The 14,684-nt window shown below is 40.0% G+C and overlaps 1 protein-coding gene and 1 long non-coding RNA gene across 4 annotated transcripts; both read right to left on the bottom strand.

Annotated features, from left to right (window-relative positions):
* Positions 1-484: 484 nt before the first annotated feature.
* Positions 485-14,482, bottom strand: LOC122652633. 3 transcript variants are annotated; one of them, XM_043846426.1, is made up of 5 exons: positions 9,444-9,564; positions 5,981-7,969; positions 5,518-5,857; positions 5,302-5,420; positions 4,553-5,014 (listed from the first exon to the last, which is right to left on the bottom strand). In XM_043846426.1, exons 2-5 carry the CDS (start codon positions 7,919-7,921, stop codon positions 4,604-4,606), a joined length of 2,811 nt encoding a protein of 936 aa, XP_043702361.1. In that variant the 5' UTR covers positions 7,922-7,969; positions 9,444-9,564; the 3' UTR covers positions 4,553-4,603. The 3 variants fall into 3 exon arrangements, 2 of the variants coding, with proteins under 2 accessions (XP_043702361.1, XP_043702360.1); XR_006331625.1 differs by lacking the exons at positions 4,553-5,014; positions 5,302-5,420; positions 5,518-5,857; positions 5,981-7,969 and adding exons at positions 485-1,372; positions 9,978-10,059; positions 14,464-14,482 and having other exon boundaries at positions 9,444-9,747; XM_043846425.1 differs by having other exon boundaries at positions 5,518-7,969.
* On the bottom strand, positions 2,922-10,281 carry LOC122652634. The gene is made up of 3 exons (XR_006331626.1): positions 10,270-10,281; positions 4,352-4,448; positions 2,922-3,001 (listed from the first exon to the last, which is right to left on the bottom strand). It is a non-coding gene; the product is annotated as an uncharacterized LOC122652634 (long non-coding RNA).
* Positions 14,483-14,684: the final 202 nt, after the last annotated feature.

The following is a 14,684-nucleotide window of genomic DNA, read 5'->3' as shown; positions in this document are numbered from 1 at the left end:
TCTGATTCCAATTTTTAAAACCATTATAGGGAAGCCATTCTGCAGTTGATCTGGTGGCCTAAATTTAATGAATTTACATGATACCTCAGGTCCAGAGACTGACATTATCAATACCTAAAGTGAACATGAAAATGCAGAAGACAAGAAAAAGGAGAGAGTTAATCACAAATTACCTCCATGACATAAAAAATGAGCTTTCTGGTACATTGGAAGATTTAAGGGGCGGCCATTCTGGTTTGGATCAATGTAGGGTCCCTGATAGAGAAAGCACAAATTCTGTCATCCATAAAAGTTGGATAAGTGCCATGTCCAGAGTTCCAGACTCCACAGGAAGACGCACACACATATATAGCCAAAAAAAAAAATGTATCAAATGGTAGCAGCCTTGCCTTTTGTCATAACATTGGTAGCTGACGTTCAAGCTGTGACTTCAGCAAATTGACATTAAAATCAAAATCCCAACCACATAAAGAACATCGAAAGGCATGAACCAAATCAAATGACACTCTTAAATAAGTTTGTAATTTTGATATGATTCACAACAAAGTCCAACCTTTGCTGGCGCCAGTCTGGATGTAAAAGAATAGGTACAACATTTGCAAGTAGATGCTTACCATAAATAAGTCCCCCATATTCCCTCCAGAAATAGTCCCAGCTCCACACTCAGAAAGGTGAAAAACATAGAAGGTTCCCTGTGCAGGAGATATGACACCGGCAGGCTAGCCAGAATCAATCAGGGCACCGAAACTAACCTTCCGGTGTCATTCCCTGCATAGGGAACCTGGCTGTGTAATGGAGGATGAATCGCGGAAGGAATAGCCAGGCATCAGTGCTTCCTCACTTCATTGTGATCTTTGCTCTTTGACTGAGTGGACACTTCTTTCTTTGACAGGTAAAAGCTTGGATAGGACCTGGAATCTCAAAGGGAAAAACTCTCAAATCGCATTAGATGAAATAGTTTGATTGACTATACTATAGATTGTAAGTAATGTCATTTCATGAATCAATTTTTGTGAAACAGAATCTGGTAGACCTGACAACATCGATGATACCACTGACAACACTATGTTCTGTTTAGTTTCCACAGGGATATTCAAGGCTTTACTTTTATTAACAAGAGGTTTGCATACATACACAGCCAGAGGAAGGGAGCTGCAATGGGTGGATGCAAAATGATGTCAATCAGTTGTCGTCGGTCATGTTGGTTCTTTTCATCAAGCTTATATCCCTCACAAAAGTACATATCTACTTATCCATTTGCCATGTTTCCCAGTTCTTCATTTTCACGAAACTGGAATCTTTTCATGGCTTTGATTCCATCTTCCATCTCAACAAGCTTTGGTCCTTCACCATTGGGCATCCCCCTCATGACCTACACAATGAAGTTTTCAAGAGTATTCCAGGAAGACCTTCGAAATGGCTCCCAAAGTCTCAGATCTCAATGTGTCTGCATGGAAAGATAAAAAATATTCTTTTACCCAAACAATGTACAATTTTGTTATCACGGTCAAACCAATGATGCTAGTCCTATGTGCATAAATAAAATGCTTTACTTTTACATTATGAAGGGCAAAATACTTGGTTCATGTCTGCAACTTGGCCCAGTTTCAGAAATATGTACAGTATTTGGCCATGAATTGACCAGCACCCTAAATAATTCAATTTTTTTTTCATGTACCTGAGAAGACTCCAGCAAGTCTTATGTTATTGATCTGAGGTTTAGGATTCCACACTCTTCCAGTATGCAAGATGGGACTGATCCTGCAACTTCAAGATGGGATCATAAGTACCATGCATTAGAACCATAGTTGGCCACTGCAGATAATACCACGTTTGATCTTTTATAGATAGAACTAGAGGAACCTAAATGATAATGGTAGAAGTGTAAAACCCTTGAACTTGGATTGGATTCTGTTCTGATGCACAAATTGGACAAAGCCATGTTTCCTGAAAAAAAACATTTATCCATGCATTTTTTTTTTAACAGAAATGCAATCTGGGCCAATCACATGCAAAGACCTAGTACATGTATCTAAAATAGGGGCCATTAGACCAATAAAAACTTCTCCGTGGTTTATAATGATTATCTAGTGCTTGTTTTCTCCATAGAAGGTAAAAGGACCAATCATTTTACAGACTTTTTGAACATTTTTTCTCACAAAAGACAGCAGGGTGGGGGTGAACAGAAGTAACTCGGTAAGATTAACTTGACCATTTTTCAACACCCCCCCCCCCTTCCATGAGGTAAAAAAAAGGGGGTGGGGGATGGAGCAGAGAAGTAAAGGTACGATAAATCAATTTCATATGTTATTTTTCCTCTAAAAAAGTTGGGTAGGGAGAGCAGAACAGGATGGCTCTGAAAAGGAGAGCACCCCTCCCATGAACCCAACCACAGAACCACAGAAACAAATGAGCATACAACAAAGGCCATGAATGGAAAATCAGGTATAAGGTGAGATTCACTTAGAAAATGCGAAACAAAAACCCTCTAGTGGAAAATCAGGTGAATGGCAAAACTATGAATAGTTTGCCACGTATTCACAAGAAGAGTTTTTCAGTTGGGTAGAATGATTGCTGCATACTAGATTATTCTGTTGCCACTAGATCAAGTGCTGTAGCGAATTTAAGACAGCCCTGGCTAGGAGATGGTCCAATGTGATGGTAACAATACCATGTACGACAACCATATTAATCATTGTGGACTTTATCTCTATGCTCTCATCTAAAGTGCAAAGCATAGTTGCCAAGGCATCAAGAAGTCCCAAGGCAGTAGAGGGGCACCCAGGCAACAAGCCCTAATGTCCCCCCCCTCCCGGGCTTTCTATCCCATAAATGTACTTATCTAGTATAGTAATAACACAACATTTAAGTATGCTTATATCATACATCAAGAGTCAACATTAAGCAATATCAACTCATTTAGTAAATGAATTTGAGAAATAATTTAACAGTCCTATTGTTCCTCAATAGCTTAGTGGTAGAGCAGTTGCCTGTTAACCGACTAATGTAGATCACAAGTCCATATGTACCCGTAGGAACAAACCCTAAAACCAGCCCAACAAGGTTGTGGTATTTGACTGCTGTGAGAGGCAGCTTGGTTTGATGTTGTGGCAAATTTTTGTTGGTTCGATGGAGCATCACCTAAGGCAGCCCCAGCCCAGAGAGAAGCATGAAGAAGCAAGAGACCAAGACAGAAAGTTAAAAGGAAATTACTGTTCACACGAACAGTACCCGAGTTACTGTTCATGTGAACAGTGATTTGGGGGCTGATATGGACAGCTGGTGTGAAGATTAGCTGTTGGATGTTGGTGGAATATTCTATTAGAAGCTGCTATTAACTTAGAGCCCGCTTGATAACCTTACGAGAAACAATTTCTTGTGTTTTTCCGTTCTGAGAAACGGAAAAACACCTAAAAATCGCTTGATAACGAAGTGTTTTTTGTGACTGTTTTTGGAAACATAAATCACAATTTATGCTCCCTGGAAGACTTTTGACAGAACATGTCTGTCGTTTCTTGGCTGAAAATTGGAAAAGTGTGCCCGATAAAAGCTCCTATATTTGTTCACTATGCTCTTTTGTAAAATTGGAATAGTGTGCCAAACATATCCTTTTGTTAATTTTTTTTTAAAAAAAAAAAAGAATTTTGCTTGTTTCCAAGAATAGGTTTACCAAGCGGGTCAAAAACGGTTTCTCAGCACAGAAAATGAAAAAACTGTTTTGTTGTTTCTCAGCATATTACCAGAATAGAAACACCCGTAAGCTTATCAAGCGGGCACTTAGTTTCTATTTTTGTAATAGTTTCTTAGTTATTGAGTATAGGTATCTAGTAGTTTCTAATTTTGTTTCTTTCTTTTTAGTTGTTACCATATTTATTAATTTCTAATTTTGTTCCTTGCATGTTGGCTGAACTATAAAGCTTAGTTTCTATTTTCATTAGGTTTCTTTTTTTAGAAGTTGCTATTTCTTTTAGAAGCTACTATTTCTTAAGTTTCTAATTTTGTTAGCTGAGGCAGCCCTTCTTGTAATAGAAATAGATTTGGAGAATAGAATTTGTGGCCAAGCTTGCCATCGGTTATGGGAAAAATTCCATGTTTCAACAACTGGGATAGCTGTTGGTAAGAGACCCAGGCTGAGAGAGTCATTCCCCTACCCCCTTCTTCTATCTCCTCTATATCCTCTTCTTCTTCTTATCCTTTTTTATGTTCTTCTTTCATAAGTAAACAGAAGAAAGAAAAAAAAAGCAATAAAAGTTTCAGTTATTCAATTTGTTCATCTTTATTATGTTGATCTTGGATGCAATCGATCTCCCGCTGGTTTCCCTAGTTTGAGGTAGACTTTTGCATTACCAACAGGTCGTAGATTCAAATCCTACTTGGGAAGATTTGATTAATTCTGAAAACATTCAATAGAAAACATAAATCAACCCAAAATGCCAAACTCAAGTAATCTTTAATGTTTAAATAGTCAAATACTTCTCAACTCAAGTGTCAAGTGGAGTGTAAAAAAATTCATATATATTCAAATACAAATTGTTTAATCAAACTCATCAAATAAATCAACATCTAGCTATTAGAATCAGTTGGTTACTGACTAAAGTTATCTTCAACATCTGTCAGCATCACTCACATCATCCTCCTCTTTCATATCTCCTTCATCTAATGATTCTTCAATAACAGCCCTCCTCCTACCACGGCGTGTATAGCAGATATTAGCTCCAATGATTGACGCTTGAGCTCTTCTTGGTTGATTGCGGCCCTCAACTGATGTAGATGCCCCAATTGCTCTATCAACATCACCCCAAGTGAGATCATCTTGGGGATGGACTAAATCTTCCTTCGACTGGCCAACCATCCACTCACTACTCCAGTCCAACTCATCAAGCTGTAGTGGATCAAAATTTCTACACTGCTTGCGCCTTTCTCGGGACCTTTCTTGAAGACGACGATTATATTGAACATAGACTAAATCATTCAAAGGTTGAAGTTCCAGTATATTATTCTTCTTGGTGTGAATCTGAATTCATAAGCAATATGAAATCCTCTACAAGTCATTCTTCTATTATTCCATAAAACAAACAACAAAACTAAAACTAATATTTAAAATATGGGAAGTAGTTTTCTGTCCGAGAGTGTGACCTACGCCAACACTCCCATGTGTCTATCTCTCTCCTCCTCAAAACAAGGGGGCAAAGGTGTCTTTTCATATGGAGAGGAGAGAGATAGAATCATGGGAGCTGGCATAGGCCACACTCCCAGACAGAACTCTTTTTCCCTTAAAATATAGATGTAGTTAATACTTACAAACTCAAATGTTCTCCAGTTAAGCTCGCAACAAGAAGAGGAGCAACAAAGGCCTAGTATACGCAGTGCAACCAATGTAAGCTCAACAGCGGAACCTCCATGTGTTGTCCACCAATTGACTATAAAGTATAAACATATAAGAAAAAATTGGATCAAAACATCATAAAAACAACTAAACGATAAACAATTAAATATTTAAATTTAAAAAATACTTACAAGGATTCAAGATTTTCCGTTGTCTAATTGCCATATCCGTAGAAAAAGGACCTTGGCTAAGTCTATAAGCAAGAGCCTGAATAGTTATCTTGTCTTGAATAGACACATCAGGCACTAGTTTTGCAATGACTCCATTAAAAGCAGTCTGTAGACTCAGTATCAGCAAAAGTTTATCAGGCCCCTTCTCACAATACTCAAAAAACTTGGCAGGATTAAGGAACAATGCAGCAGCATACAATGGGCACTCCATCTGACATTCCCAACGCCTATCAACAATGTTTATCACCTTCTTCCACAGCTTTTCTTTATCCCCAAAATTTTTCTGTATCTTCTCTTTTGCCTCTTCCATTGCCATATAAAGTTCAGGCTCCATCTGACACTCCCAACGCCTATCAACAATTTTTATCACCTTCTTCCACAGTCTTTCTTTATCCCCAAAAATTTTCCGTATCTTCTCTTTTGCCTCTTCCATTGCCATATAAACTTCAGGCATGGCAGGTCTCTCATAATCTACAAGCCTCAAGACAACAATAAGTGGTAGTGATGCTCTAAGACAATCTTGCAAACCATTCCAAAATGTAGTAGAAAGCACTATTTCAGTCACTTTCTTTCCTAACTCTGTCTTTGACAAATTAGAATTCTTCCAATCGTTAGACACAAACAATTGCCTCAAGGCATCCTTATGTTTTAATAAGCTTTGAAGCATCAGAAATGAAGTTGCAAATCTGGTTACAACAGCCATCACAAGGTCCTCCCCATTTGTTTTGGCCCTCATAATATCACGAAGGCATGTGTTATTATAGATGAAGCTTGTTAAATTTCTGGCCTTCACTATTACAGTCCTATGTGCTTTCAAATTGCCTATGTCCTTCAACATAAGGTCAAGGCAATGGGCTACACAAGGAGTCCAATATAACCTAGTCCTCTTTTGCAACAACAATGTACCAGCTGCTTTATAATTAGTTGTATTGTCTGTAATTACCTGAACAACATAATCCTCCCCAATTTCTTCAACCTTGCTATCAATCAACTGAAACAACATATTTGCATCTTGTATATAACTAGATGCATCAATAGAACCCATAAAATAAGTCCCCTCCGGACAATTAACGAGGAAATTAATGAAATGACTTCCTCTTTTGTCTGTCCACCCCTTACAAATGAGAGTGCACCCATACTGCTTCCAATGTATTTCATATTTCTTTTTCATATCTACAGTTTTATCCTTTGCAGTCTTTAATAAAGGCACCCTCAAGTCATTATAAGTAGGGGGCATATATCCTGACCCATACTGCGCAATGGATTCAACCATCACCTCAAAGCTCCTTGCCTTAATTGCATTAAATGAAATTCCACATTCATAAAACCAGTCTGCAATGTGACTATCAACACTCCTTTTTTCTTCTGCTGATCTAAATCGGTTCTCTATTGTAGTTTGAGTAGGACGATCTTCATCCCGCCTCTCAGCCACTACTTCTTCAGGAGTCTGCCTCACATAAGCATCCGTGGGAACCCTTAGTTGTGGCTGGATGACAACTTTCTTTTTCTTAGCAGCTGTCCCAGAGCTTGGAAAATTACTAGTAGAAGCTTGAGACTGATCATTTGAGGGACCACCATAACCAAACTGTATCTGCTCTTCAACCTCTACAGGTGACTCTCCTTCATGGTCATGATCATCATCCAAAACCTCTAACTTCCTCTTCTTATTGCGCATTATAGCTGCAAGCATCTCTGCAGCAATCGTTGCAGTTGTCTTGTTGCACGTAGCTACATCTACATATCCACCAACCAAATGTTGCTTTAACCTTTTAATGCCCCCCTTGATATCTTTTTTACAAAGATTGCATCTAACTATGTTTCTGTCTGCAAACTCAGGCCAGTATCCATACTTCCACCCAGGGTCATTTGATTTGGCCTTCCTCTTTGGATCTTTGCTTGGATCATATCCCACAATTCTTGCATTATCAGCACCACTACAGCTTGGAAAATTTCTAGTAGAAGCTTGAGACTGATCATTTGAGGGACCACCATAACCAAACTGTATCTGCTCTTCAACCTGTACAGGTGACTCTCCTTCCTGGTCATGATCATCATCCAAAACCTTCTTCCTCTTCTTATTGCGCATTATAGCTGCATGCATCTCTGCAGCAATCGTTGCAGTTGTCTTGTTGCACTTAGCTACATCTACATATCCACCAACCAAATGTTCCTTTAACCTTTTAATGCCCCCCTTGATATCTATTTTACAAAGATTGCATCTAACTAGGTTTCTGTCCGCTAGCTCAGGCCAGTATCCATACTTCCACCCAGCGTCATTTGATTTGGCCTTCCTCTTTGGATCTTTGCTTGGATCATATACGGCAATGCTTGCATTATCAGCACCACTACAACAAGTGTCATCCATAATGTGCAAGGTAAAAGACCAAGTCACTGAGATGCTGACAAACTACATCAGAAACATCATACATTAATTAACAGCCAATTAAAGAAACAAATATTTAAATCATAAATGTAAATTAATTAACAATATCCAATTAAATAAATCACAAGTTTTAACAACAACCAATTAAAGAAATCAGCAGTTAAATAAAAATTAACTTTAAGACTGAATGATTGTTCACAACAAACTAGCAGTAAAAAGTAATAATTCACTAATTCAGTTCAATATAAATTAGACATAAATTGATTCTAGGGTTCTAGTAGAGAATTAGCAACAGTCAGCAGGAATGCAACAATCAACAGGAAAATAACGATATAACCAGATACAAATATACAATCATACAACAGTGCCAATGGCAAATCAGAACTTGAAATCAAGTAATCAACCATCAACACGAATTAACAATCAGCAGGAATGAAACAAAAACAAGGAGAAGAAAGGAAGGAGGGGGAAAACTGGACTACCGGAGAAGAAGAAACAGAGAAGAGAAGCAAGGTAAAAAAAAGTGAGAAGAGGGAAAGAAGAAGAAAGGGGGAGGGGGAACTCACCAGAATGGCGCTGCCTGCCAGAATCTCCGCCAAAGTATTACTGGAAGTGGAAGGAACGCGGTAGGCTGGAATGCTAGGGTTTGGTTAACACTTAACACTGAAGAATGAAAATGGAACAACGGAATCAGGTCCGCATTTTTGTTTTCGATTTTTTTTAACTAAGTGATTGTATGCTTCTCACCTGCATGATACTATCTACACAAACAAATACGACTATTAGAAATAATAGTATCTGTTTATATAAAATAAAAAAATAAAAAAAAAACGAAACAAGACACATAAACAGGAAAAGGCAGACTGCCTAGACATCTAGGCGTCCCAAGGTGCTCACCCAGAGCACCAAGGTGTTTCATGGCTACAGCAAAAGGCAAGGTACTTCCCAGGCCCCCAGAAAAAACACCTGGACACCTAGGCAAATACTGCAAAGAGCTGCCAAACAACCACACACAGCATAAGAGCAGTTAAACCAACCAAGCATCCTCATATTTAGTCAAACCCATGACAGGACAAAATTCACCAGGATTATGGAAACAGGCCAGCACTTCCAACTTCCAAAGGAAAAGTCAAAAATACCAGACGGATACAGAATGTGCCGCTGCATAGGGCAGAATTGAGGAAGAGGGTTCAACATGCAAGGCCCGAAAAATAGGGATAAGGATTCAAAGATGTGGGGATGGATGTAGGTCCACAATGTCTGATAGGCAGAAGAACAAATGGTATGGTAATTCATAGGGTTAGAGACACCGTAGCTAGTATTTCTTGCAGACCTAAAGAGAAGGAAAAAAGAGTTCTTACGGCAATGAAACTTACTATGTAAGAGGAGATTCCAGCAAAATAACCACAAAACTAAAACAATCAGGCTAGCCAAATAATACACAAAATCTTATCAAGTAAAACATTCCATAAAAACTGATGGATGATAAGGTAGATTTACTTACGAGCTCCAAGAATTGAAGTCCTAGTCTTGCAGCTTAAACATCCGCAGATCTCACCAAATTAATAAACCCTGGAAACCAGCCTCAACCAACAAGTGGGATCAAGTTCTCCAAAATTACGACTTTCTGTCCAACATGGCAACATTTTTCTGTCGGAGAGGCTTGCCTGATGCATATGCTACTTCCTTTCTTATGCCAAACGGTGCTGTTGAAAGAAGATGCAACAACAATGGAATTGCCTCACCGGAATTTATCAACTTCTTGTGTGCAAAGGAACCTACTGCAATGTTAGAACCCAAGCTGCCTCCTACATCAATTGCAAAAGACTGTAAAAGTGTGGATCACAGAGTTAACAGTGTAAGAACAATGATTAGAGAAGATACCTTTTCCAAAACCTGGTGTTCACTTCTCAAACTTTTTATTATTGCAGATATTAAATTATCTGCAAAATTTCAATATCTGTCAAGTCAATTCAGTTGCATTTTCTTAAATAAAATTACAGTGCTGTATCCAAGCAAGCAGAAGTGGTTCACTGACCTGTAACATCAAGCCCAGCAACAAGAACAACACTAGTTGTGGAGCTACCACCTACAGCAAAATTACCTGAACTTCATAGGACCTGCATGAAAAGAAATTTGGGGTTGAACAAATGGTGAAACAGAATATCACAAGATAATTCCAGCTGCAGGTCTATTTCAGATGAAAACTAAATAAGAGTCTCAACATGACGGAATGTCCACCCACCACCATTTCCAAATAGTAGTCATGAACTGCCCTTTATATTTAATTTTATTGAGAACACAGGCTGACCAGAATTTCAGGACCACACAAAGACCCATCTACATCCAACTCGGTTTCTTTCCGGAGGAAAGTCACAAGCTCCCATGTATTATTTTTATGTAGTGCTCTCATTTCTTCCAACATTGCCTTCCACTTTCCATCTGTAGATGCTTCCTCAGCAAGTTTTAGGAATCGAAACAGGAAGAAAGAGAGGATACAAAAGCACGAAAAGATGGAGAAAGAGAGCTATAAGAAACAACACGAGATATGGGATGTAAAGTACAAGTCCTAGTAGCTTTCAATGTGCAATAGGTAGGTCGGATGAAGAGGGATTACCAGGAGATGGAGGATCTGGATCCGGGCCGGCAATTGGATGGGTATTGGTGCTAAAGGGGATTGCGCAACTGCCCTCTGTTGGTTCTGCCCCTCGTGTAGGTGAGTATGTTGGAATTGTCAATTCTCTTAAAAATGCACCAATAGTTCTCCCGGGATCGAGTCACCCCTGAAGAGGAACATTAACAACACTATTTTCTATGGTCTCCCCTGTAAAGGATTCCCATTAGGTGAGGGAGGAACAGCCGGGAGGAGTTGGGACATCATCCAAAGGAGGTTGGGCATCGGTCCAAAGGAGGTGGGCAGCGGCTGAGGAACCTCTAGTGGAGGAATCTCAAAGGGCACATCTTCACTAGAACTCTCCCTCAAGAGGTGGTGAAGAATAATAAGAAAGGGTCTCATGGAAAACAACATCCATACTCACCAAGGTACGACCGGGAAGGGGGATGGTAACACTTATAACCTTTACGGGTTGGAGAATAACCCAAGAAAATACAACTGGAGCCCACGAGGCTCAAGCTTACTGGAGATCCGGTATCCCTAAGCAACACACACACCCAAATACTTTGGGAGGGACAATAAAGGAGGAATGACCCGAAGAAATATCGAGGGGAATCGGGAATTAAGAACCCGAGAAGGGAGCCTATTGATAAGATAGCGGCTGAGAACCGCATCCCCCCAATATTGAGAAGGAACATTCCTCCCAAACATCAAAGCCCGGGCCATTTCCAACAAATGACGGTTTTTCCTTTCTGCCACACCATTCTCGGCAGGGGGTATCAACACAACTAGTTTGGTGAATGATGCCGTGATCAGCCAAATATTTTGAAATTGTGATTCATGAAACTTCGGTTCCATTATCACTTCTCAATATTTGAGAGTAGCTGGAATCGAGTTTGAATCGAACTTATGAAAATGCTTTGAAAACATGAGAAAACCTGATTTTTAGTGTGCAAAAGATATACCCAAGTGTTCCGAGAATGACAATCAATAAAAGAGACAAACCAAGTGATGACCGTAAATAGAGGGCTTGCATTAGGGCCCCAAACATCGAGAATGTACCAAATTAAAGCAAGAAGAACTCCTTTTATTTGAAATAGGATAATTTGAACGTGTCTGTTTGGCCAGAACACAAGCCTCACAAAAAAAGTCATCCTTAGTATGTAGGAGTGACCAAACGAGGAAATAAATGAGCTAAAATTCCTAAAGGGGTGCACTTAACCGAGAGTGCCACTGGTAAAGTTCGTTAAGAGACCAAGGAGTTCGATGCGGCCGGAGAAGGCAAAGGTGGTGGAGAGAAGCGGCCATCATCAAGCAGTACAAGCCACCATGCACTTTACCCAATCCAATCGTCTTCCCGCAGGCCGATCCTGAACACACAATGAGAGGGAAAAAAGTGACTTTCGCTTAAGATCACGAGTAATACTACTAATGGAAAGAAGGTTAGTAGTAAAATTAGGAATATGTAAAAGTAAGACAAAGGAAGAGAGGAAGTGCAGTTGATGAGTCCTTTTCGGATATTGAGAAAGGGACCCATCACCCACTTTGACCTTATCTTTCCCGTGTAGGAGAATATCTCGTGAAACAGATTAGAGGAACCGGTCATATGATCCGTAGCTCGAGAATCATGATCCAAGGATGGGAAGCCACGAAGCACAATGACCTACAAATGGAATACTCCGACCGGCAAAATGTGAACCTGAAGGAGCCGAGGAATCGTGGGCGATGTAGTAGAGGCTGCAGGCGGAAGTCCCGAGCATACGAAGGAGGGCCTGTAGATCATCCCGGGATAGACCAGATGTCGAGCAGAGTTGCGAGTCGAGTCAGCCACCCATGGGCCTTGGTCTTTGTCTTTATCTTTGTCTTGGCAGCCCTTTTAGCTTCAAAATCAGCGGGTTTCCATGAAGTTTCCAACACTTCTCCTTGGTGTGGTAAGGTTTGTGACAAGTACTCACAAACAACAGACCTGTAGTAGAATCACCAAGAGAAGCAATGCCACTAGGTGTAGGAGTGGCGGGCGCAGCCTGGAGAGCGATCCATGCATAGGAGGGTGCAACATGGCAGCCCTACGGTTTTCTTCGAGAGGAGACGAGGGCATAGGACTGTTCAAGTGTGGGAAAAGGCTTGTGACCCAACACTTGAACCCGAATCTGATCATACTCCACATTTAATCCTGCCAAGAAATCATAAACCCTGATCTTGTCCATGTGTTGCTTATAAGAAGTAATATCTGCAGCTGTACTTGGGTGAAAATCAGAAAAATGGTCCAATTGTTGCCAAAGGCTGCGCAAGGTAGCATAGTATTTGGAGACTATCAATTCTCCCTGAGTAGTGTGAAGGACCTTCTTCCTAATTTCATATACCTCGGGCATCATTGCCAAGCTGTCCATAAGTCTCCTTGCAAGCACCCCAAATTTACGAGGTGTATCAAGAAGAAGAAAATTGTGTTGTAGATCTGTAACCATAGAACCAATCAAGTAGGACATAAGAACTCCATTGTTGGCAAGCCACTTGTCTTGAGCAGCCCCAACCTCAGTAGGCATAGGAGTGGATCCCCTAATATGACCAGTAAGGCCACGGCCAGCAATGGCAAAGGAGGCAGACCTAGACCAAAGTAGGTAATTGGTGCCATCCAACTTGATTGGATTTGGAGAGAAAGTATGATACTCTGGTTTGCTGTTTCCATCACCAACATAAGTAGCAGTCGAATCCATAGAGTCACCCATGGAGACAGTGAAGAATCCCAAATCGGAGAAGAGGGCTGTTGTGAAGAGAAAGCCAAGAACACCTCCAAGTTAAGGGCTGAAACAAGGATGAAAGCCCTCTAATAATAAAGGAATAAGTGTCTCCAAGAATCAGCAACAGCAGGCAGAGAAAACCTTGAGATCGATATTTTCAGGGTTTTGAAAAAAAACCCTGAAATTGCTGAAATCGATAAGATGATATGAGGCCTGGAAAATGACTGTGTGAGGCTGAAATTGCAGTCGAAGTACACTTGAACAGATGTGAAGCACTCCTCAAAAAATCAGAATTAACTGATAAGTGGAACCCCAAGATCGACAATTGTCAGGGTTTTGAAAAAAACCCTGAAAGTGTGAAGAGATATCGATCTTGAGGGCTGGAACTTGATGTAGCTTGATGTAGGTGCTGGAATACTGATCTGCCGCAGGTCTGAAGCTCCAATATAGTGAACAAAATCCTTGTAATATAGTGTGAATCTGTCCAATGAAGGCTGAAGTCTTCAATATTCGCAGCAAAGGAGTGCAGCACCTTATCGATCAATTCTTCATATCATGGGATGAGGTAAAGGAGGGCAGCAGCTGGATCAATTGATCACCTCATCAGTGCTGCCCTATGGGACAGAGAAGAACAAAACGAAACAAAGGGAAGAAGAGAAGAAAAGAGAAGAGAAAGGGAGAAAGATCGAGAATTAGAGAGGGAAGGAGATCGTGGATTGCAATCTGAGTTCTAATCCAGCTCTGATACCATGTTAAGAGGACCAGATTTAGAACTCGATGCTTGGATGATTAATCCATCCCAAGCACCTTCTTATTTTTATAAGAATAATTGAATAGTAAAATATGTACATGAGCAATGTGGGACTAAACCACATAATACAAAAACTAACAAAATAACAAAGAAAAGGTCCAGAATACCCCCACGGTATTCTGGCCATATATCTAACAATACCTTTTCCAAAACCTGGTGTTCACTTCTCAAACTTTTTATTATTGCAGATATTAAATTATCTGCAAAATTTCAATATCTGTCAAGTCAATTCAGTCGCATTTTCTTAAATAAAATTACAGTGCTGTATCCAAGCAAGCAGAAGTGGTTCACTGACCTGTAACATCAAGCCCAGCAACAAGAACAACACTAGTTGTGGAGCTACCACCTACAGCAAAATTACCTGAACTTCATAGGACCTGCATGAAAAGAAATTTGGGGTTGAACAAATGGTGAAACAGAATATCACAAGATAATTCCAGCTGCAGGTCTATTTCAGATGAAAACTAAATAAGAGTCTCAACATGACACCCACCACCATTTCCACATAGTAGTCATGAACTGCCCTTTATATTTAATTTTATTGAGAACACAGGCTGACCAGAATTTCAGGATCTACTAACT

Source organism: Telopea speciosissima, chromosome 2, assembly GCF_018873765.1.
Source record: "Telopea speciosissima isolate NSW1024214 ecotype Mountain lineage chromosome 2, Tspe_v1, whole genome shotgun sequence".
Classification (NCBI taxonomy): domain Eukaryota; kingdom Viridiplantae; phylum Streptophyta; class Magnoliopsida; order Proteales; family Proteaceae; genus Telopea; species Telopea speciosissima.
The sequence above is the reverse complement of the archived record's forward strand: the minus strand, read 5'-3'. Positions and strand labels throughout refer to the sequence as shown.